Source organism: Taudactylus pleione, unplaced genomic scaffold (assembly GCF_031769625.1).
Source record: "Taudactylus pleione unplaced genomic scaffold, aTauple2 ptg001107l, whole genome shotgun sequence".
In the NCBI taxonomy this organism is placed as follows: domain Eukaryota; kingdom Metazoa; phylum Chordata; class Amphibia; order Anura; family Myobatrachidae; genus Taudactylus; species Taudactylus pleione.
In genome coordinates, this window is record NW_028285508.1 from 604,916 (window position 1) to 629,960 (window position 25,045).

Below are 25,045 nucleotides of genomic sequence, written 5' to 3' on the forward strand. Positions count from 1 at the left end.
TGACATAAAAGTACTTTATTCGTTACACAATGCTATTCATATTGTCCATACATTTTATGTACCAAATAAATTAAACTACATATAAAAATAAATCGGTGACCAAAAAGATACAGAACGTTCCACTAGCCTGTACAGGAGGAGGCTCATGTATAGCGACAGACGGTTATAAATAGCAGGTACAGAGGAAGCTCGTGTCCAGGGAGGTGCAGGAGAGTCAGGGTGTTCTCACACATAGAAATAGTACAAACCACCATATGCAGTGTTATAAAAGTATTACCAAACACGGGCTAACAGAATCGCACCAGCACGGAGGAACAGGACGCCAAGTGTGACGGGAGAAAACGCGGCTGCAGCCGTTACATACATGTCACTTATCACTGTGCTACATACATCCGGTAGTTGTATTAACATTAATAAACAGTTGGCTATAACCATGGCAACCACAGTTAGGTTACCCGAGTGAATGGAGCCAGAGAAATCCCAAAGAGATATCTGCTGTGTGACATAAGGGTCAAGGGGTCTATTTACTAAGCCTTGAATGGAGAAAAAGTGAACGGAGATAAAGTACCAGCCAATCAGCTCCTAACTACCATGTCACAGGCTGTTTGAAAAATGAGTTAGGAGCTGATTGGCTGGTACTTTATCTCCATTCAAGGCTTAGTAAATAGGCCCCTTAGGCCTACAGCCACTTGATACCAATGCTCTCTACAGCTTTTGGTTTTGCGAGCGTTAAGTAATATTCCAATTGTTCTCACAGTACCAAGTTTGGGAGGGGGGGCATATGTGCACTCTGGTACATATCCCCCCCCCCCCCTTCCCCAGCCCTGTTACTCCTCCGGGATCAGTGGAAGACACGTCTTTATGTGGAGTGCATTGCTTACCTGCCGCACTGAAGACAGAGAAGTTCACAAACCAGTAACGGTTGGATACATCCTTTGTGGACGTGTATCCAACAAAAGATCAAAAGGGAGAGAAAATGAAATAGGCTTCACTGAAAGTTTCTACGATTTGAGGAACCGGTTTATTTGAAGTTATTTTAGTAACACAGAGTTAGATATAGTGAGACATCTCACAGAAAAGAGAGGCCATAAATAAATTGGGTATTCAGACACTGCATGACTGAGGCTTGGGAGGTCTCTTCGAGAGACCGCAGAGGAGAAAGTCCTCCAACCATGACTGTTCAGGCAGGTGACACATTGAACAAATATACATTTTGGTAAAACCTTGGGAGATAAAAGCCTGAAAGTGAGCATATAAAGCAGCCAGTGTCACCAGTTCAGAGCAAGGACTGGGACAATAATCTATGGAGGACTGTGACACAATATCCACGTTATGCATCGGCCGATGCTTCCTTGTGTATGGCTTATACTGGAGCTGTAGAACATTTTTGGACCAGCTGCGTGTGAATAACCCTAACTGTTCCTTAGAGTAGATCATATATGTTAAAATTCCTTCCTGAGAAATCTTCCTGTTGAGGGTTTCCACGGTCTATACACTGCAGAGGTCGCCATATGTGGGAGGGCCTAGGAACCAGTGACGTGGATTGTGGTTGGTGTCGGCGGTTCCTAGTGAATGGATAGGCTCCGTTTTATGGACTATTGGTAAAACCACAACAAATGGCTGTTCCATACCTAATTAGCATAGCCTAGATACTGGTCCATACTAGAAGATTGCTCCATCATACACAGGGGTCTATGTACTAAGTCTTGTAGAGAGATCAAGTGGCTGGAGATAAATTACCAGTCAATCAGCTCCTGTCATTTTTCAAACACATCCTGTAAAGTGACAGCTAGGAGCCGATTCGTTGGTACTTTATCTCTCTCCAAGGCTTAGCACATAGGGACCAAAGTGTTATGTGAGTGAAGGGTCATTATATTCTGTTACACTGAAAAGACTCGGAGCTATGCTGGGGTGCCGTTACGCTTCACGCGTTTCTATCACCAGCCAATAACATGCATGTTTAGAAGCGCCCTGCTATATGTGTATGTTGTCCCTGCTCATGTTGCACCATGTTCTGGCTTTCTTCCAGTATAAGTACCAGAATCCTCAGCTTATAAACGTACCAAGGCTTTCGCCAGTATCCGAAGCATAACCCATTGCCGCAGGCAGGGCTGAGGGGGGGGAACTTAGAGACAATGGCAGACGAGTGCTATAGGACACCGGTGATTTTCTATTCGGGATACTGCAGTGATTTGCTCAGTCTGCAGGACCAGTAACTGGGGAATGTGTTCCGGTCATTCTAAAGCATTGGCTGCATATGGCATATTAGAACGGATCGGTTTTGGCGTTATGGGAGGAGCAGGGTTCCCCTATTCCCTTACATGCTGACTGAGCATAGCTCCCATTTAGTACACCGTGCTCTCCTGATCGCATGACAAAGCACTGCCCTGAGACTGCCCGATCCATGGGGGACATGCATCAAACCTTCTACAGAGGTCAGGGAGAAGTTGTTTATAGCGGCCAATCAGATGCTATTATTTTATAGAATGCACCTGATAAATGACCGCTAGAATCCGATTAATTGGGCAACTTATCCACTTGCCTTCTTTAAAGGATTTGATACATCTCCACCACATGTGTCATGAAATACGTGGCTGAATACAAATCAGGGAGCAACCAGCAATCATCTGTGGTTTACGTTCAGCCAAATATTGCCCTTTTTTAATGGGAAAGTGAACCAAACCCAGTAAGAAGTCATCGATATAACTGGACTGAGTTGCACCATTGTACATACACATTATCACTTCACTGACGTAGCATAAACATTACTGTAGATCAGCCAGGGGTCACGCACAGGTAATAAGATCATCAAATACACTGGAAAACTGGGTTAAACAAAATAACGTACATTTAAATTAACAGTGATCATTGCTAGGTGTCAGGTGGATCTTTAGGAAAGGACGGATGAACCCCCGCTGAGATTTACAGCAATAAGACGGGCACTAGAGGCTGCTTTCAGTTACTGCAAATACCCGGCTCTGCCCATCACCGATTCATGGCAATCACCTCATTAGTTGGTGGAAAAGCTCTTCTAAAGCATCAAATGACAGACATGATATCATATCCCAACAAATTTCCAATCAGAAATATTAAATACATTTTGGGGGAATTTCTCATTCCATATGAAAATTACTAAGAAACGCGTTGAAATGCTGCAACCTTTTTTTTAATGCTTTAACCTACAAAAATAAATAACCTAAATAAAATACTTTTAAAATGCATCAACCACGTATGACAGGCAAAAACTGATACGAGTTCAGTTCCTCTGTGCACATAAATCTGCTACAGTGTCACATCGCCTTCTACTTCAACCGAATTAACTGGAACCGTTATAGGGCTTCACGTAACGACAGATGAAAGAGCTGCACCCACATGGGAAACTCCCTACGTGATACTAGAGGTTATGTGAGATTTTGCCGACACTTGGTGGAAACCGCCATATTGCTGCTAATAGGGAAAACGCACGACAATCAGGTTAACCAGATCACTAGAAACCGCTGACATCACTGAGGTTCAAGGCACTTTGGTGCCTCAGTGAGGTCACCAATTCCTAGCACATGGACAGTATGCACGGTCATGAAAACCAGTTCAGCTCTCCAAATGGTGGTTCCCACAGAGTATAGATTACAGATATACTTTAAAATTTAAAAAAAAAAACATATTGGTGAGGAAAAAATTAAATATAACCGAAACAAGCAAAAATCCTTTTGATACATTGTATACATACTCTCTCCCGTGTAGTTTAAGAAGTAATGTGATGTAGTGTTTTTAACAAAGCCTAATTTTTTTTCCAGAGATTACAGAACATAAGATGCTAGCGATAATTGATTTTGTCAGCAGTATGCACAAATTAAAGAGTGATTTTGTTGCTCAGTCATAATGAGAATAAATCACAGTGAGCGACGGAAACGTATTTCTCTATGTGCATTATGCAGTATGGGGGAAAACACATAATTGCTGGGGACTAATACAGTACATCAACGAACAGCAACAGAGACCAGGCGAAAGATTTAACACAGCGATTCTGTTTCCTGCTTCCAGAACAAAGGATGTCCTAACGCGCACGGAACAGGAGAGGGAGCAACGGGGGGGGGGGGGGGGGGTGTTGAGCAGATTGCTAGTGTTTTAAGTGAAAGTGTCAACCTGTATAGCTGAAAGGGAAGGACTCTATGTATAAGGTGAACAGACATCCAACAAATAATAGTCTTCATCCGGGCTCCAAGCGAGAAACAAATGTAAAATCGATGAAACGCGCTGGATACCTCAAGTCACAACAAATGTCTGCAGAACAGAGCAAAGGGCACTTAAATAGAACCGAATCGCACATAAATTAACAAGACTATGGCATCAGTGTTAAGGGTGAACAAAGGGCGAGGACCAAAATGTTCAAGGTAAAGAACGAGGTGACCCGTGTTTCACATGGACCAGAGAAGACCCTGCACCATTATACGGTTACAGTCTCCCATGGAGAAGTCCTTCTGTGGTGTCCAATGGCATAATTGGTACCATGAATAACTTCCGCCGGTTCTCTCTCTCGTCTCTGCCGCGGACACGTCACATCCTCGTACAGAGCTTTAGGTCTCAGTCTTGTGCCGTTTATTTTATTCTTACAGTCCTCATTCTTCGTCGCCCGCCAGCAGGAACCCCAGGATAAAAGTGCTTCCCCGCTGGCGCTCACTGGCAGTCTGCTTCCCCACGAGGTTTGGTGGAGGTCGGAGGAGGAGACTGGTGAATACAGTGGCTGCAGACAAAGAAAATATACTTATTAGGGGGGAATACAATCCAGACCAACGCAGCCATGGAAAGCAACCTGTGTTCGGTTCACCAGCTGCTGTGGAACTATACTTCCCAACATGTCCTGACAAACTAGGGCTGACAGAGCAGACTGGGACTTGTAGTTGTAAGAGCCACAGGTTTGTCAACTGCTAATACACAGAACTGAGACCCCAAGAGAAAATAAAACTGTCCCAGCCCGCCTTGTACTAAGTGTGAGAGCAGGGCCCACAGGCGGGGGGTATTTGGTGCTCAGTAATGGATGCATCAGTAACTTGTATGGCCAGTCTGGTGTACAGTCCTTACCAATCAGGCTGGCGCTCAGGTTGTTATCGCTAGTGTACTTCAGCAGCTCCCGCAGAAACGCCATCAAATATCGGAATACATTCCGGTGACATCGTGGAAGTTGGGAAATTACCTGAATACGGAAAAGGGAAAACGCAGTTTTATCTATTTTAAACACACACGAAATAAGGGGAAACACAAAAGTGATAAGTAATTGAAAGAGGCAAATTTCATTTAAGTACTAAACCACCACCACCAATTTGGGGCTTGTTGACTGCTTCATCTATGCTTGATCCCCCCCAGACCTCCCCTCAAACCACTATACACAATATGTTGCTGTCTGTCCCATTTTAGTGTGACATGGCTACAACGTACACCTATATCTATCCTCAAATTGCTCCAAACAGCCCTGTTTGGTGCGCCAAAGACTTTGCCACTTATCCGCGCCATACGTCCTGACGGACTTTTTTTTACAAAATGTGCGTCTTATTTGCGTTACTAACGGGACAACGGGACAAAAGTACAATGTACAGGTACCCTGAATCCCCCCCAAAATTGAAGAACACCCCAAAAAATGACATAGAAAAAGGGGGCAAAAAACCAAAAACAAAGTTGGGGTACAAACCTAAAAACTATCTTAATAAGCTTTTGGAGGTTCTGCAAGTGTGGGGGAGGTGTTTTGCTGGTGCTTGCTGAAGGTGCGTTTTTCAAAACGTCACTTTTGCGAATTTTAACCACGCTTGCACCCATTTTCATGTACCCCAAATTTCCTGAGACTACTTATTTTCACAAAAAAAAAAAACAACTTAAATGCTATTCTTCACCACTTGTGCAAAGACGCTAATTAGCAGCTACTGAGAGCATTTAAGTACCCAAATAGCTTCAGTAGGGCTATTCGGGGGCAACTACATTGATCCCCCATGTTAGTGCATCTTTTGGGGAAGGGGGGGTGTCAGGCTGATTTCCCCAAATCTGATAGCACTTTTCACCGGGTCCCGTTTTCGCGTCCTTTGGAATTGAAAAGGGCGAATAGCGGGGGTCGCGCACAAAAAGTTTGCCTCCAAAAACACGCGAAGACGGCAAAATCTTTCAGACTTTTCGCGTCTAATTGAATATGCCCCTATAAGTGAATGTGTGTGGGGCTACCATGCCGATAATATGGGAAATAATCAGGGAAAAGTTAAAAATGATGGGAATTGGTAGCCGTGGTGAAGCGTTACTCATCCGCTACCATGCACCTCCATCTCCCACCACGTTCTTCTTCCTTCCCAACCTCCCTCTGTCCCACTTCATATTCCAACTTCAGTGACTACGATCAGCTTCTACTTTCAGTCTCGTAGCCGATATCCCTCAACCTGTTGCCAAGCGTCCTCTAATCACCCCATCCGTATTATCCTAATACTAACGCTCATCTCTTAATGACAAGAGCAGTGATCTAAGCTCTGGGACACAAACCTGTCGGCACAGCCGTGTGTCATGCGAGCAGTCGATGCACCTCTGGTACAGCTCGTAGCAAATGACGGGTTCTGGCAGCGCTTCCAGAAAGATCAGTAATGCTTCTGCCACAGAATGGTTACTGCCAGCTGGGGAACAGCGTTAGGGAAGGGTGTAACATTTCGTCAGTCTAGAAGGCAAATTGTATCCTATATATACACAAACCAACGAAATATATATAGATCTATATATCAAACCCCTGTAAGGTTTATATTCTGCTAAGTCTGTCCGTCTATCTTCAGGCTCCCCTTGATAAAAGCTGAAACTGTGGAAAAGGTCAATATCTGATATATATTGCATGGCTCTGGAGTGGGCAGAGAGGAGAGTAATTGCAGTCTACTAGGTAACAAACAATGTCCTGTATATCAGTCAGCAGTTCTCGGTTACGTTCGGATCTGGAAAAAGGCATCTTATTGGCTTGCATGTGTTTTGGACACAGTCAATAAGATAAACCTGAACTTGCAATAATTTGTCAAAAATAACTCTCAAGTATATTATGGTGGATCCGCAAACAGAGGCGTGGCCAGATACCACGGCAACTTTGAAGGATTACAAGTGACATGCTATGCTTGGCTACTTGAGCTTTTTGACCCACATCAGCAGGCATTTTAACCACTTGAAGTTAGTCACAGGCAAGTAGGGGGCACAGTGCATCAACATTTACGACTTAACTTTGTAATGGGAGAGACTCCAGAGAGCATCGACCTTCACAGAGCTAAATACAATGGTTACGTTTGTTTTTCAGGATGAACAAATGCACATTTCATACTGAAATAGTCGTCTGATGGGTCAACTCTTAAAACAGCCTCTTATAATGTCCTAGTTGGAGAACAAGCCACAACAAGAGACCATAATGAGAATCACGGTCTCTGATAGCGCTGCTGCCATTCTCCAAATGTTAATAAAAACATTATCTGGATGCTCCATACTCCGGACAGGCCAGACTGTGCTTTTATTGTAATCACCTGCAGTTCCATTATGTACCCTCTACTGGGACCCTGAAATCCTTTACAGTGTCATAAGTGCATCAGTTTTCTGCTCACATAACCAATACACCTAATCACGGTGCTACTGTGCTCTCATTGCTGCGTCAAAGCTCGGCGTAGCTGCGAGAATGAAGGATACGGATGGTGTCTGGAATGCTGGTGTCTAAACAGTCGATGATTTGCTGCAGCTCTTCCTGCTTTCCAGGCGTTTGGAAAAGATCTTCCTGCACGAGAGCAATCAGACAGTGTAACATGCAGTATAAACAGACAGACAGATGTCCTTAGCATCTCCATGTATAAGGTAGAGAACAGCGTGCCGTGCGCCCATGTCATCTCAGCATAATCACAATGTAAACGCAAAGTATGTGCTTTATAACAAGACAAGAACAGAGCGTGATCCCACACAAACCTGGTGACAGGCGTTCTTATACAGGTGATCCACTAACAGCCAGACCTCTTTCGGGACCTTCAGGGGTTTGTCATTGGTACCGTCAACATCTTCCGGCAACATCTGCAAAACCGCTTTCTCCTGGGGAAGAAATGAACCGACAAACCCAAAATGAAGACAATATGGAGCTTCCGAGATAACACTGAACAGCGGGGATGCACAATCGCATCTAAGATAAGTCACATGGACGATAGTAATAAATGACACACAAACTGCATTTATCAGAATGAAATCCGTTACACGGAAAAGGACTTGCTATAGCGTAACTGTGGGTTTGGTGTACAAGGATGTTTTACAAGGGCTACCAGAGAGGCATTAAAAAAGCAAAAAATTATATGAAATACATTATTATTAGCCTGAAATATGGGTGACCGCTACGAAGAAACCTGGTATTAACATTAGGGACCAATTCAATTAGTGCTTTTGTGCTGCGGATGCCACTAATTGCGTTGCCAGCGCAGAGTCTAAATTACATGCAAAACATAACCACCACCAATATCCAACGTGCAGCATAAAACCAAGAACGCATCTGAAGACTCTACATACTAGCCGTAAAGGGGCTGATACAGAAGTGTACATAGATCCAATGATCTTCCTAATCAGTCAGTCGCCCAATGACAGTGGCGCACATACTTCTCACCGAGTCTTTACAACTTGGCTGCAAAATCTAAACTTGTGCCAGCCCATAGGACAGTTTCTCTCCTTTAGATGCGGCCGCTGAGAGCAATATGTCCGCGCGTCTGGCTAGCCAAGCCAGTTACCTCCCAGGAACGCAGAACGAAATTCACGCTTGCTGCGTCCTAATTTGTTCTGCGTCTTCCGGCTGTAACCTTTGGGACTCGGACGCATGCACAGACATAAAACATCGGCTGCTTGCGTGCGACGTCGCCACCACGTGCACCTCTTAACTAGGCCCAGAGTAACAACAAATAAATAACTGGTATGTTTCGTACACATTTATTATCTGCATCTGTGTGCCCCGTCATGCACCGAGTCTCGTACACCCAGTTACATCCTACAAGTGATATCTACTGCCGAGCACCAAGTAAGTGGTAGCTGGGTACAGAAGCAGATTATAAATCACTACCACACCATATGATGTGTCTTTATCTAACATACACGTCTAAGGTAAATGCTCCAGATGGCATCACATCATCTCCAAATGCCAAGTGTGTGAGTGCAGACATCATGTGACACGTGCGGATTGTGCCGCCTTGTATTAAATCTATTCCATCTGTTTATCGGGGCGGCATCATTTGGATCTGGTGCGTTCAGACAGCTCCCGCACAAGGGGTTTATTTCACGTCTTATGCAAATGATCACCGGGACTTTAGAAACTGCAGTAAGAAATCACCGGCAAAGTGACCAAGGTCCATATTTACTCAGCCCGCACAAACGTGAGAATGGTCATAAATACAGATTGCAGCGGAGTTGAAGACCAATCTTGGAGCGTATTCTCGTTGCGTGTGTACACAACTTGAGTGTATGCTATAATTATGCCTTTTGCATCTGGCACAAGACTGCAATGATAATGATTATTGGTATCAGACCAGGTGTACGGATAGGGCCGGTCCAGCCGCAGAGACGTGATCTGGGGGCTCATTAATTATCGCGTTCTTCAAGTATTATTTGCCCGGGTTTGGCTGTGTAAAATGGCTAAACCAGTGGTTCCCAAACTGTGTGCCGTGGCACCCTGGGGTGCCTCGGGACACTCTCAGGGGTACCTCAGGTTGGTGGTCCAGCACCAAAACAAACTATTTATGGTCAATGTAAGAGGCAAAAAAGTAAAATATGTGGACAAACAGAAGCACAACCCTGTCCCACCACCACATAAGTGACCCTTAGGATGACAGGTCAGCACAATTTATTTATTTCTGAATTTCTCAATAACAAACTTTTGGCCTAGGGGTGCCGTGAAAAAAATGTTGATACTCTAGGGTGCCGTGATTCAAGAACGTTTGGGAATCACTGGGCTAAACCCATCTAAAGTCTTGGCTACTGCGCCCTAACCACGTGTTTATTGCACTTTTTGCTCGCACTCTCCTGAGGGTGTGAGCAGAAATGCCGGGAGGTTATTGCGCCTGAACGGAGCAACAATTGATTTGCTCCATCGGACATCCTTAATAAAATAGTCGCCTTGTAAACAATTGAATCGCCCCCTTCGTGTTTATCTTGAATATTTGTCCCTAAAACTTTTGCACACAAACTACCACATAAATGTTACTAAAAGAGAAGAGATTTAATATTAAAAACTTGTGATTTTATGGACAGAAGAGACTTTTCTTAATGCAACGTAATAAACACATATAAGCAACACACAACAAGGGAAATGCTGAAATGACAGTAACAGAAGATTTCTTATACATCACACAGGAGCAGAGGCGTCGGTACACCCCTCTGTTACTCCGGGGGATAATGGAATAGATTCCCAGGTAATGTAGTCAGTGGGATTTCAGCAAGTTTGCTGCTAAATTTAAAGCGGCAATCTGTTATACAGTAACCAGCCTTATAAGCCATTGCTGCTTTAAATTTAACAGCGATGTCGCCAAAATCCTGCTGACTCCGTAACCTTGTAAACCAAATCAGCCCCATTTTTTTTCTTACAGATCAGCAGATTACATCATTGCATTTCCCCAAAGTCCACTCACACATTACATTTCCCAACAACGGATTTTGACTGAAGGCTTTAAATGTCCCCTCCCTGGAAACTGTGATCTTTAAAAAAGCAGATGTGCATCAGTGATGGTCATAATTAAACGGACTTAAGAGTTTGCAGTCTCCTAGTTTCTTCCATATCAGAGACTACTAGTCATTGATACAGAGATGAAGGATGCACTGTTTTTCCCAATTTGATACCCAGTTGAGTATATTCCATAGAATAATGCTGACACTTCAGTCAAAGCCGTACATAATACGCAGACATAGCAGCACTGACAGATACAGAATTAGTCAAGCAGGAATTACGCCAAGCGGGCATGAGAGCGCATTATGCCAGTGCTACATCTCACACACTGCAAACACCACATTACACACAGCAAAGGGACAGGGGGAGAATCTAGTCCTAAGTCTGCACACGGTGGTGTTACCTTCTCTGAGAAGCTGTCTTCTCCCTACGAGCAGAGGGGGCGCAGGGGAGGAAGAGGGAAAAAACAAAAAGATCCATGAGATGTTAGCAGACAGAAAGCAGAAGACTGAGCGGTTCCCTCAGGGCTGTCTAACGGGGCCATTTAATGGACAGTTCAACAAATGCTGTTTTCAGGTACAGATGTGTCCTCAAACATTTAGCCTCAATACACTACGCAGCATGACTCGCCTGGCGTAAGTGACCCGCCAGATCCCGAGATACTCTGCCAAAAATGCATCAAAGACGCGATGCGATGCCATTAGGATGTACCAGCATACTGTGCTGATTAATTAATATACGACACCTGTATATCAGTGTGCAACTTAGTATGTAAATGAAGCACAACGGAACTAGGAATGAAAAAAGCTGCGGCCGCTACATTGTAACACTTCGTATACAGATTCAGAGACTCAGGAGCACACAGATATACAGGTGTCACATACCACATTACTCAGCGCAGTCTCCCATATACAGACTCAGGAGCACACAGATATACAGGTGTCACATATCATATTACTCAGCACAGTCTCCTATATACAGACTCAGGAGCACACAGATATACAGGTGTCACATATCACATTACTCAGCGCAGACTCCCATATACAGACTCAGGAGCACACAGATATACAGGTGTCACATATCACATTACTCAGCGCAGTCTCCATATACAGACTCAGGAGCACACAGATATACAGGTGTCACATATCACATTACTCAGCACAGTCTCCCATATACATACTCAGGAGCACACAGATATACAGGTGTCACATATCACATTACTCAGCACAGTCTCCCATATACAGACTCAGGAGCACACATATATACAGGTGTCACATATCATATTACTCAGCGCAGTCTCCATATACAGACTCAGGAGCACACAGATATACAGGTGTCACATATCACATTACTCAGCGCAGTCTCCATATACAGATTCAGGAGCACACAGATATACAGGTGTCACATATCACATTACTCAGCACAGTCTCCTATATACAGACTCAGGAGCACACAGATATACAGGTGTCACATATCACATTACTCAGCGCAGTCTCCCATATACAGACTCAGGAGCACACAGATATACAGGTGTCACATATCACATTACTCAGCACAGTCTCCTATATACAGACTCAGGAGCACACAGATATACAGGTGTCACATATCACATTACTCAGCGCAGTCTCCTATATACAGACTCAGGAGCACACAGATATACAGGTGTCACATATCACATTACTCAGCGCAGTCTCCTATATACAGACTCAGGAGCACACAGATATACATGTGTCACATATCACATTACTCAGCACAGTCTCCCATATACAGACTCAGGAGCACACAGATATACAGGTGTCACATATCACATTACTCAGCGCAGTCTCCCATATACAGACTCAGGAGCACACAGATATACAGGTGTCACATATCACATTACTCAGCACAGTCTCCCATATACAGACTCAGGAGCACACAGATAATATGAGATATGGTAAGAACTTACCCTTGTTATCTCTATTTCTACGAAGTCCATAGGGTTCCACAGGATACCTTGGGGTATAGGTGTGACGTCAGTCGCAGGGCACCAAAGAGTTAAGCTTTCAGCCTCCCAGGATGCACTAGGTCCCCCTCCTATACCCCGCCCCCGTGCCAAGGCACCTCAGTTAGTTACCAAGCCATAGGCCGGAGGAGGAGAAGGAAGAGAGAGAACAAAGATCTGGACACATACAAGAATCACATTCTCACCAGAGGGAGACGGAAAACCGGTGACCAGAGCAAAGCCCATCTGCAGCACAGGTTCGACAGGGCGGGAGTCCTGTGGAACCCTATGGACTTCGTAGAAATAGAGATAACAAGGGTAAGTTCTTACCATATCTCATATTTTCTACTTCAGGGTCCATAGGGTATCCACAGGATACCTTGGGGATGTCCCAAAGCAGTATCCTTTAAGGGTGGGGACGCTCCTGTGCAGAAAGGAGAATCTGCCGCCCGAAGGAAGCATCCTGAGAGGCGAAGGTGTCAAACCTGTAATACCTCACGAAGGTATGGACATTAGACCACGTAGCAGCCTTGCAGATCTGAACTGCCGAGGCACCACGTCGAGCTGCCCACGAAGGACCCACAGACCTAGTGGAATGAGCCTTCAGAGAAGGAGGGACCGGTAGGCCTTCATGAAGATAAGCTTCAGAAATAGCCATACGGATCCAGGCTGCCAAAGTTTGCTTTGAAGCAGGCCAACCCTTTTTACGGAAGCCATAGAGGACAAACAAAGCGTCCGACTTCCTAAACGAAGAAGTGCGGTCAACATAAGTCCTTAAGGCCCGCACAACATCCAAAGAGGCCTCACCCACGGAAAGACCCGGTGAGCTAAAGGCCGGAACAACTATTTCCTCGTTAACATGAAACTGGGAAACAACTTTGGGAAGAAACTCGGGCCGAGTGCGGAGCACTGCCCTGTTCCCATGAAAAACCAAGAAAGGGGGTCTACAAGAAAGAGCCCCTAACTCAGAAACACGTCTGGCCGAAGCAATGGCCAGAAGGAAAACAGTCTTAGCTGTTAGCCATTTAAGATCCACTGAGCCCAGTGGTTCAAACGGCGGTCCTTGGAGAGCCCTCAGGACCACAGCCAAATCCCAAGGCGCCACAGGTGGAACAAAGGGCGGCTGAATACGGAGAACACCTTGCATAAAGGTGCGCACATCCGGGATTGTAGCAATCCTACGGTGAAACCAGACAGATAGGGCCGAAACCTGTACCTTCAAAGAAGCAAGGCGAAGCCCATGATCTAGTCCCGCTTGCAGGAAGGCGAGAATCCGAGACAGACGAAACTCCCGCAGTGCAAAACCTCTCGGTCGACACCACTGGAAGAACGTATGCCACACGCGATGGTATATCCTCGCGGAAGACTGTTTCCGAGCTCGTAACATGGTACGCACCACAGAGCTGGAAAATCCCCGGGACCTCAGCATGGCCGTCTCAACAGCCACGCCGTCAAAGACAGCCGAGTCAGGTCCGGGTGAAGACAAGGACCCTGAGACAGAAGGTCCGGTCGTAGCGGCAACCGCAGAGGACTGTCCACGGACAGACCCTGAAGGTCTGAGAACCAGTGCCGTCTGGGCCACGCGGGAGCTATGAACAGGAGCGTCCCTCCTTCCTGTTTGAATTTCCGGATTACCCGTGGAAGAAGGGAGACCGGAGGGAACAGGTATGCGAACCTGAACGTCCACCGATGGACAGAGCATCCACCAGAGACGCCCCTTCGTCTCTTGTGCGAGACCCGTACACCGGCAACTTGTTGTTGTGCTGGGACGCCATGAGGTCGATTTCTGGAAGACCCCACCTGTCCACCAGTAGTTGAAAAACGTCCGGGTGCAGGGACCATTCCCCAGGATGAACGTCCTGGCGACTTAGAAAGTCCGCCTCCCAATTTAGCACTCCCGGGATGAAGACCGCTGATATGGCCGGAAGATTGCGCTCCGCCCAAACCAGGATCCGAGAGACCTCTACGAGAGCCGCCCGACTGCGAGTTCCTCCTTGCCTGTTTATGTAGGCCACGGTGGTAGCATTGTCCGACTGGACCTGCACCGGGTGACCCTGGAGAAACCGCTGTGCCTGCAGGAGAGCATTGAAGACCGCACGGAGTTCCAAGATATTTATTGGAAGCTCCGCTTCTGTCGGCGTCCACCTGCCCTGGAACAAGTGTGGACCCGAAACTGCTCCCCAGCCCCGAAGACTGGAGTCCGTTGTCAACAGGACCCAATTTGGAACCCAGAACGGACGTCCCTTGTTGAGGTGGGTCGTCTTTAACCACCACGCAAGGTACAGGCGAACCTCCGGGGTGAGCACAATCGTCTGGAACTTCAGAGACTGAGGAAGCCCGTTCCACTTGGACAGGATCAGGTGCTGCAGAGGTCTGGAGTGAAACTGGGCGTATTCCACCATGTCGAACACCGACACCATGGAGCCCAGTAACCTCATCGCCGAGTGTAAGGACACCCGGCGGCTGTGCAGACAACTGCGCACCCTTGACTGTAAAGCAGAGATCTTGTCCTCCGTCACGAAGATCCTTTGCTGTCCCGAGTCCAATAAGGCTCCAAGATGCAGAATCCTCCGAGACGGGATTAGAGTGGACTTCTGCCAGTTGATTAGCCAGCCGTGCCGTTGCAGCAGTGCAATGGTCAGGTCCAAGTGGTGTAACAGGAGCTCTGGAGATCCTGCCACCAATAACAGGTCGTCCAAGTACGGCAACATGCAGACTCCTTGCAGCCGCAGAGAAGCCGCCATGACCGCCATCACCTTGGTGAAAACACGTGGTGCTGTCGCCAGGCCAAAAGGTAACGCCCGAAACTGGAAGTGGTCGCTGCGGATTGCAAACCGAAGGAACTCTTGATGGCGCAAAAGAATAGGGACATGCAGGTAAGCGTCCTGTATGTCCAATGACACCATGTAGTCCCCAGGTTCCAGCGCCAGAATGATGGACCGTAGGGTCTCCATCCGAAACTTCGGGACCCGCAAAGACTTGTTGAGTGCTTTGAGGTTGAGAATCGGACGATATGACCCATTGGGTTTCTGTACCAAAAATAGATTTGAATAGAAACCCTGGCCCCTCTGGGAGAATGGAACAGGCACTATAACTCCAGCCTGGAGCATAGTGTGCAATACCTTCCGCAGCTCCGTAGCCTTGTTCCGGTCTGATGGTAGACCCGTGGTGAAGAATCGAGCCGGGGGTCTGTGCCGGAAGGAGAGGGCGTACCCGTGGGAGACCACCTCCAGAACCCAAGTGTCTGTCGTAGTGAACGACCAACACCGGGAGAACTGCAGCAGGCGGCGTCCCACCCTGGGATCCCCCAAGGGGAGACCCGGACCGTCAGGCCGCAGGCTTGTCATCTGGCTTGGGGGCCGGACGTCTGGTACTCCATGCCTGTTTCCGGGGCTTGACCGATTTCTTAGGGCCAGCCTGTCGAGGAAACGACTGTGGTTTGGGCCTGCCCTGGGCCCTAGATGACCGAAAGGACGATGGTCCAGAACCAGAAGGAGCAGCGGCCGACGGAAGACAAGCAGATTTGGCTGCCGCCAGCGTGGCCACAATCTTATCCAGATCCGGACCGAAGAGAACTTCTCCGGTAAACGGCAACGCTTCCAGACCTTTCTTGGAATCTGCGTCCGCCTTCCAGGATCGCAGCCACAAGGTGCGACGAGCAGCTACCGCTGCTGAAGAAATTCTAGACACCAGAGTACTAATGTCTAGAGCCGCCTCGTTGATGTAGGTGGCCGAATCACGGAGATTGCCAATCAACTCCGCCTGTTCGGCCGGACAGTCGGATTCAAAAGAAGCCTCTAATGAATCCGCCCATCGCTCCATCGCTCTGGCAACCCAGCAAATGGCCATAGCCGGCCGTGCTGCCCCCCCTGCAAGGGAATAAGCGGACTTCAGGCAGATTTCTACCTTGCGGTCCGTAGCATCCTTAAGGGAGGACATGGATGGCATCGGCAATGTGGCACTACGGACAAGACGGGTCACGTGAGAATCCACCTGTGGAGGGGATTCCCACTTAGCAAAATAATTATCCGCGAACGGATAAGCCACCGCCAGGCGTCTCTGCGGCTGGTATCTTTTGCCAGGTTGTTTCCACGCCTCCTCTAAATGGTCCACCAACTGACCCGAAAGAGGAAAGACTGTGGCATCGCCCTTCACATCTTTGAAAAAGGCATACTTAGATTTAGCCGCTGGGGGAACTTCGTCCTCAATCACCAAGGCTGTGCGGACCGCCCGAATAAGTCCAGGAATATATACTTTGGACTTCGCATCAGCGTCCTTAGTATGGAGAGGTTCCTGATCGTAAGGATCCAGAATCTCCCCATCATCAGACGTCCCTTCGTCATCCTCATAAGGAGCGGACAGAGACGCCACCGGATTTTTATGAGGCCGCATCACAGACTCCCCTTGCAACACATCCGACAAGTGCTGTACAGAACTCGTCAGGGAGTTAACCCACGCTGGCTCCTGAGAACCCGGGAGCGGGGAAATAGAGAGACTGTGGGGTACCACCAATTGTCGTGGGAACCCCTGCATGGGTGACGACACCACAGACTGCTGGGACAAACCCATCGGAGTAAACGCGGGCTGCGGAGCTAACTGGCCCACTAAAGCTGTTAACGCCTGAGCGAAACAAGCCCAGGGCGGCTCCTGTACCGGTGCTGTAACCGTAATAGGCCGCGCCATGGACAAACACTGCCGGCAAAGGCCCTCCGCGCTACCCTCCCCCTCCGCTAACGGTACTTTGCACGTGGTATACTGTAGCCGGAGGGGAAAATCACTTTCAGACATGATGGCACCACGTATGTGACCTCTCTCACCAATTAAGTATTAAATAGGCGAGAGACCACCCTGCAGCACCGCACCGCAAGGGCTTTAGCAGAAAGAACAGGGACAGTAATAAAGCTGACAGTTTAGAGAAGAAAAGTTACAGGCAGCGCTAGCACAGTCACTTACAATGCAGAGAAATAACAATTCCTGCACTAACAGCGCTGATCACTCAACTACACAGACACAGGGCCTGGTAGGACACAGCGCTGCATACACAGACCTGAGCCACAGCGGAGGAGAGGTATGCGGGGGGACCCAGACCACGATGCTTCCTTCCAGGCTTCCAGCAGCGTTCACCATGCGTTGCAGAGAAGATGGCCGCCGAGGAGCAGAGAGAAGCTGGCCTGGGGGAGGAGCGCTGACACAGGACCAGTCAGCACAGTGCAGAGAGGGCTGTGTGCAGCGGGGGAGGCGCTGGCTGTGAGACAGGGAAGGCACGCTCCCCTGGCATGCATTTAACCCCTGGGACGCCGCAGCGCTACCGCTCTGCTGCGGTCCGCTGTCCCAGGGGGCAGTGGAAAGCGCAGGTTCAGTACCTGGCTCCACGCTGCAGCCAGTCCCCAGGGAGCCCCCTGCCTGGGGACTTAGGACCATGTGACCAGCGGGGACCCACCGCGGGACCCCGCTGCTTACCTTTGTCCCCCTTGGATCCGGCCATGGTCCGGAACATCTGGGGTCACCGCTAGCTGTGACCCCAGATGCTCACCAGCATCCCCGGATCGGTACCGGCGTTCTGGTACCGGCGGGGGTGTAGGGAAGACAGCATGGACGTCAGGACTGACTGTCCATGCTGTACATCCAGATGTGCAGCCACAGCTGCACTGAAGAAAGCTTCAGGGGCTCTTCTAACCCCCACTCCGACAGATGCACCCGACGCCGGCCGGGCACCAAACTAAACTGAGGTGCCTTGGCCCGGGGGCGGGGTATAGGAGGGGGACCTAGTGCATCCTGGGAGGCTGAAAGCTTAACTCTTTGGTGCCCTGCGACTGACGTCACACCTATACCCCCCAAGGTATCCTGTGGATACCCTATGGACCCTGAAGTAGAAATACAGGTGTCACATATCACATTACTCAACGCAGTCTCCTATATACAGACTCAGGAGCACACAGATATACAGGTGTCACATATCACATTACTCAGCGCAGTCTCCCATATACAGACTCAGGAGCACACATATATACAGGTGTCATATCACAATACTCAGCGCAGGCTCCCATATACAGACTCAGGAGCATACAGATATACAGGTGTCACACATCACATTACTCAGCACAGTCTCCCATATACAGACTCAGGAGGACACAGATATACAGGTGTCATATCACAATACTCAGCGCAGGCTCCCATATACAGACTCAGGAGCATACAGATATACAGGTGTCACATATCACATTACTCAGCACAGTCTCCCACATACAGACTCAGGAGCACACAGATATACAGGTGTCATATCACAATACTCAGCGCAGGCTCCCATATACAGACTCAGGGGCATACAGATATACAGGTGTCACATATCACATTACTCAGCGCAGGCTCCTATATACAGACTCAGGAGCACACAGATATACAGGTGTCACATATCACATTACTCAGCGCAGTCTCCCATATACAGACTCAGGAGCACACAGATATACAGGTGTCACATATCACATTACTCAGTGCAGTCTCCCATATACAAACTCAGGAGCACACAGATATACAGGTGTCACATATCACACTACTCAGCGCAGTCTCCCATATACAGACTCAGGAACACACAGATATACAGGTGTCACATATCACATTACTCAGCACAGTCTCCTATATACAGACTCAGGAGCACACAGATATACAGGTGTCACATATCACATTACTCAGCGCACTCTCCCATATACAGACTCAGGTGCACACAGATATACAGGTGTCACATATCACAATACTCAGCGCAGTCTCCCATATACAGACTCAGGTGCACACAGATATACAGGTGTCACCTATCACATTACTCAACGCAGTCTCCTATATACAGACTCAAGAGCACACATATATAGAGGTGTCACATATCACATTACTCAGCGCAGTGTCCCATATACAGATTCAGGAGCACACAGATATACAGGTGTCACATATCACATTACTCAGCGCAGTGTCCCATATACAGATTCAGGAGCACACAGATATACAGGTGTCACATATCACATTACTCAGCGCAGTCTCCTATATACAGACTCAGGTGCACACAGATATACAGGTGTCACATATCACATTACTCAGCACAGTCTCCCATATACAGACTCAGGAGCACACAGATATACAGGAGTCACATATCACATTACTCAGCACAGTCTCCCATATACAGACTCAGGAGCACACAGATATACAGGTGTCACATATCACATTACTCAGCACAGTCTCCCATATACAGACTCAGGAGCACACAGATATACAGGTGTCACATATCACATTACTCAGCACAGTCTCCCATATACAGACTCAGGAGCACACAGATATACAGGTGTCACATATCACATTACTCAGCACAGTCTCCCATATACAGACTCAGGAGCACACAGATATACAGGTGTCACATATCACATTACTCAGCGCAGTCTCCCATATACAGACTCAGGAGCACACAGATATACAGGTGTCACATATCACATTACTCAGCGCAGTCTCCCATATACAGAGTCAGGAGCACACAGATATACAGGTGTCACATATCACATTACTCAGCACAGTCTCCCATATACAGACAGGAGCACACAGATCTACAGCTGTCACATATCACATTACTCAGCACAGTCTCCCATATACAGACAGGAGCACACAGATATACAGGTGTCACATATCACATTACTCAGCGCTGTCTCCCATATACAGACTCAGGAGCACACAGATATACAGGTGTCACATATCACATTACTCAGCGCAGTCTCCCATAAACAGACTCAGGAGCACACAGATATACAGGTGTCACACATCACATTACTCAGCGTAGTCTCCCATATACAGACTCAGGAGCACACAGATATACAGGTGTCACATATCACATTACTCAGCACAGTCTCCCATATACAGACTCAGGAGCAGACAGATATACAGGTGTCACATTACTCAGCGCAGTCTCCCATATACAGACACAGGAGCACACAGATATACAGGTGTCGCATATCACATTACTCAGCGCAGTCTCCCATATACAGACTCAGGAGCACACAGATAAACAAGTGTCACATATCACATTAGTCAGCGCAGTCTCCCATACACAGACTCAGGAGCACACAGATATACAGGTGTCACATATCACATTACTCAGCGCAGTCTCCATTTACAGACTCAGGAGCACACAGCTATACAGGTGTCACATATCACATTACTCAGCGCAGTCTCCCATATACAGACTCAGGAGCACACAGATATACAGGTGTCACATATCACATTACTCAGCGCAGTCTCCATATACAGACTCAGGAGCACACATATATACAGGTGTCACATATCACATTACTCAGCACAGTCTCCCATATACAGACTCAGGAGCACACAGATATACAGGTGTCACATATCACATTACTCAGCGCAGTCTCCATATACAGACTCAGGAGCACACATATATACAGGTGTCACATATCACATTACTCAGCACAGTCTCCCATATACAGACTCAGGAGCACACAGATATACAGGTGTCACATATCACATTACTCAGCGCAGTCTCCCATATACAGACTCAGGAGCACACAGATATACAGGTGTCACACATCACATTACTCAGCGCAGTCTCCTATTTACAGACTCAGGAGCACACAGATATACAGGTGTCACATATCACATTACTCAGCGCAGTCTCCCATATACAGACTCAGGAGCACACAGATATACAGGTGTCACATATCACATTACTCAGCACAGTCTCCCATATACAGACTAAGGAGCAGACAGATATACAGGTGTCACATTACTCAGCGCAGTCTCCCATATACAGACACAGGAGCACACAGATATACAGGTGTCGCATATCACATTACTCAGCGCAGTCTCCCATATACAGACTCAGGAGCACACAGATAAACAAGTGTCACATATCACATTAGTCAGCGCAGTCTCCCATATACAGACTCAGGAGCACACAGATATACAGGTGTCACGTTACTCAGCGCAGTCTCCCATATACAGACACAGGAGCACACAGATATACAGGTGTCACCTATCACATTACTCAGCGCAGTCTCCATTTACAGACTCAGGAGCACAAAGCTATACAGGTGTCACATATCACAATACTCAGCGCAGTCTCCCATATACAGACTCAGGAGCAGACAGATATACAGGTGTCACATATCACATTACTCAGCGCAGTCTCCATATACAGACTCAGGAGCACACATATATACAGGTGTCACATATCACATTACTCAGCACAGTCTCCCATATACAGACTCAGGAGCACACAGATATACAGGTGTCACATATCACATTACTCAGCACAGTCTCCCATATACAGACTCTGGAGCACACAGATATACAGGTGTCACATATCACATTACTCAGCGCAGTCTCCCATATACAGACTCAGGAGCACACAGATATACAGGTGTTACATATCACATTACTCAGCGCAGTCTCCCATATACAGACTCAGGTGCACACAGATATACAGGTGTCACATATCACATTACTCAGTACAGTCTCCTATATACAGACTCAGGTGCACACAGATATACAGGTGTCACATATCACATTACTCAGCGCAGTCTCCATATACAGACTCAGGAGCACACATATATACAGGTGTCACATATCACATTACTCAGCACAGTCTCCCATATACAGACTCAGGAGCACACAGATATGCAGGTGTCACATATCACATTACTCAGCGCAGTCTCCATATACAGACTTAGTGTTCCTTCTAGCTCCGGCAGGAGGCAGGGCGCCGAAGCTAGAGAGGGCATGCCCGAGCGCGCGCGTCCGAGAAGGGGGCGTGGTCATCGGAAAAGGGGGAGTGTCTATAAGACGCGTCCCCTTTTCGTCACTCTTGGGGGCATGCCCGGCACTTACGGACACGCCGGGTAGCCCCCAAGCCCTGCAGACAGGGAGAATAGATGCCGGGCACATGCGCCCGGCGTCTATTCTCCGGCGGTGACCGGGTCACCGTATGCTTCTCCACCCGCGGGACACTGCGTCCCGCGGGTGAGAACGGCTCCCGCAGGCTGTGAGGGCAGGGCGCTTTTTGCCCTCCTCCTGGAGGGCAGGGTGCTTTTTGCCCTCCAGAAGGAGGGCAGGGCGCCGCGCCCCGCTAAAACAGCCTAGCAGGAACGCTACAGACTCAGGAGCACACAGATATACAGGTGTAACATATCACATTACTCAGCACAGTCTCCCATATACAGACTCTGGAGCACACAGATATACAGGTGTCACATATCACATTACTCAGCACAGTCTCCTATATACAGACTCAGGAGCACACAGATATACATGTGTCACATATCATATTACTCAGCGCAGTCTCCCATATACAGACTCAGGTGCACACAGATATACAGGTGTTACATATCACATTACTCAGCGCAGTCTCCCATATACAGACTCAGGTGCACACAGATATACAGGTGTCACATATCACATTACTCAGTACAGTCTCCTATATACAGACTCAGGTGCACACAGATATACAGGTGTCACATATCACATTACTCAGCACAGTCTCCCATATACAGACTCAGGAGAACACAGATATACAGGTGTCACATATCACATTACTCAGCACAGTCTCCTATTTACAGACTCAGGAACACACAGATATACAGGTGTCACATATCACATTACTCAGCTCAGTCTCCCATATACAGACTCTGGAGCACACAGATATACAGGTGTCACATATCACATTACTCAGCGCAGTCTCCATATACAGACTCAGGAGCACACAGATATACAGGAGTCACATATCACATTACTCAGCGCAGTCTCCCATATACAGACAGGAGCACACAGATATACAGGTGTCACATATCACATTACTCAGCACAGTCTCCCATATACAGACTAAGGAGCAGACAGATATACAGGTGTCACATTACTCAGCGCAGTCTCCCATATACAGACACAGGAGCACACAGATATACAGGTGTCACATATCACATTACTCAGCACAGTCTCCCATATACAGACTCAGGAGCACACAGATATACAGGTGTCACATATCACATTACTCAGCGCAGTCTCCATATACAGACTTAGTGTTCCTTCTAGCTCCGGCGGGAGGCAGGGCGTCGGAGCTAGAGAGGGCATGCCCGCGCGCGCGTCCGAGAAGGGGGCGTGGTCATCGGAAAAGGGGGCGTGTCTATAAGACGCGTCCCCTTTTCGTCACTCTTGGGGGCGTGCCCGGCACTTACGGACACGCCGGGCAGCCCCCAAGCCCTGCAGACAGGGAGAATAGATGCCGGGCGCATGCGACCGGCGTCTATTCTCCGGCGGTGACCGGGTCACCGCATGTTTCTCCACCCGCGGGACACTGCGTCCCGAGGGTGAGAACGGCTCCCGCAGGCTGTGAGGGCAGGGCGCTTTTTGCCCTCCTCCTGGAGGGCAGGGTGCTTTTTGCCCTCCAGAAGGAGGGAAGGGCGCCGCGCCCCGCTAAAACAGCCTAGTGGGAACGCTACAGACTCAGGAGCACACATATATACTGGTGTCACATATCACATTACTCAGCACAGTCTCCCATATACAGACTCAGGAGCACACAGATATACAGGTGTCACATATCACATTACTCAGCGCAGTCTCCTGTATACAGACTCAGGAGCACACAGATATACAGGTGTCACATATCACATTACTCAGCACAGTCTCCTATATACAGACTCAGGAGCACACAGATATACATGTGTCACATATCACATTACTCAGCGCAGTCTCCCATATACAGACTCAGGAGCACACAGATATACAGGTGTCACATATCACATTACTCAGCGCAGTCTCCATATACAGACAGGAGCACACAGATATACAGGTGTCACATATCACATTACTCAGCAGAGTCTCCTATATACAGACTCAGGAGCACACAGATATACATGTGTCACATATCACATTACTCAGTACAGTCTCCCATATACAGACTCAGGAGCACACAGATATACAGGTGTTACATATCACATTACTCAGCGCAGTCTCCCATATACAGACTCAGGTGCACACAGATATACAGGTGTCACATATCACATTACTCAGTACAGTCTCCTATATACAGACTCAGGTGCACACAGATATACAGGTGTCACATATCACATTACTCAGCACAGTCTCCCATATACAGACTCAGGAGAACACAGATATACAGGTGTCACATATCACATTACTCAGCGCAGTCTCCTATTTACAGACTCAGGAGCACACAGATATACAGGTGTCACATATCACATTACTCAGCGCAGTCTCCCATATACAGACTCAGGAGCACACAGATATACAGGTGTCACATATCACATTACTCAGCACAGTCTCCCATATACAGACTAAGGAGCAGACAGATATACAGGTGTCACATTACTCAGCGCAGTCTCCCATATACA

The 25,045-nt window shown here is 47.7% G+C and overlaps 1 protein-coding gene across 4 annotated transcripts in view; it reads right to left on the reverse strand.

Annotated features, from left to right (window-relative positions):
* The window catches only part of OCRL (OCRL inositol polyphosphate-5-phosphatase), a 94,035-nt gene continuing 68,990 nt past the window's right edge, over nt 1-25,045 (reverse strand). For 3 of the 4 annotated variants that reach the window (XM_088461825.1, XM_088461827.1, XM_088461824.1), the window contains 6 exons: nt 11,073-11,096; nt 7,948-8,067; nt 7,678-7,762; nt 6,514-6,641; nt 5,080-5,191; nt 1-4,741 (listed from right to left, as the gene is read on the reverse strand). In XM_088461825.1, the coding sequence (XP_088317951.1) occupies nt 4,617-4,741; nt 5,080-5,191; nt 6,514-6,641; nt 7,678-7,762; nt 7,948-8,067; nt 11,073-11,096 (594 nt within the window). In that variant the 3' untranslated portion in view covers nt 1-4,616. The remainder of the gene's footprint in view (nt 4,742-5,079; nt 5,192-6,513; nt 6,642-7,677; nt 7,763-7,947; nt 8,068-11,072; nt 11,097-25,045) is intronic. The other variant, XM_088461826.1, reaches the window with a different exon arrangement.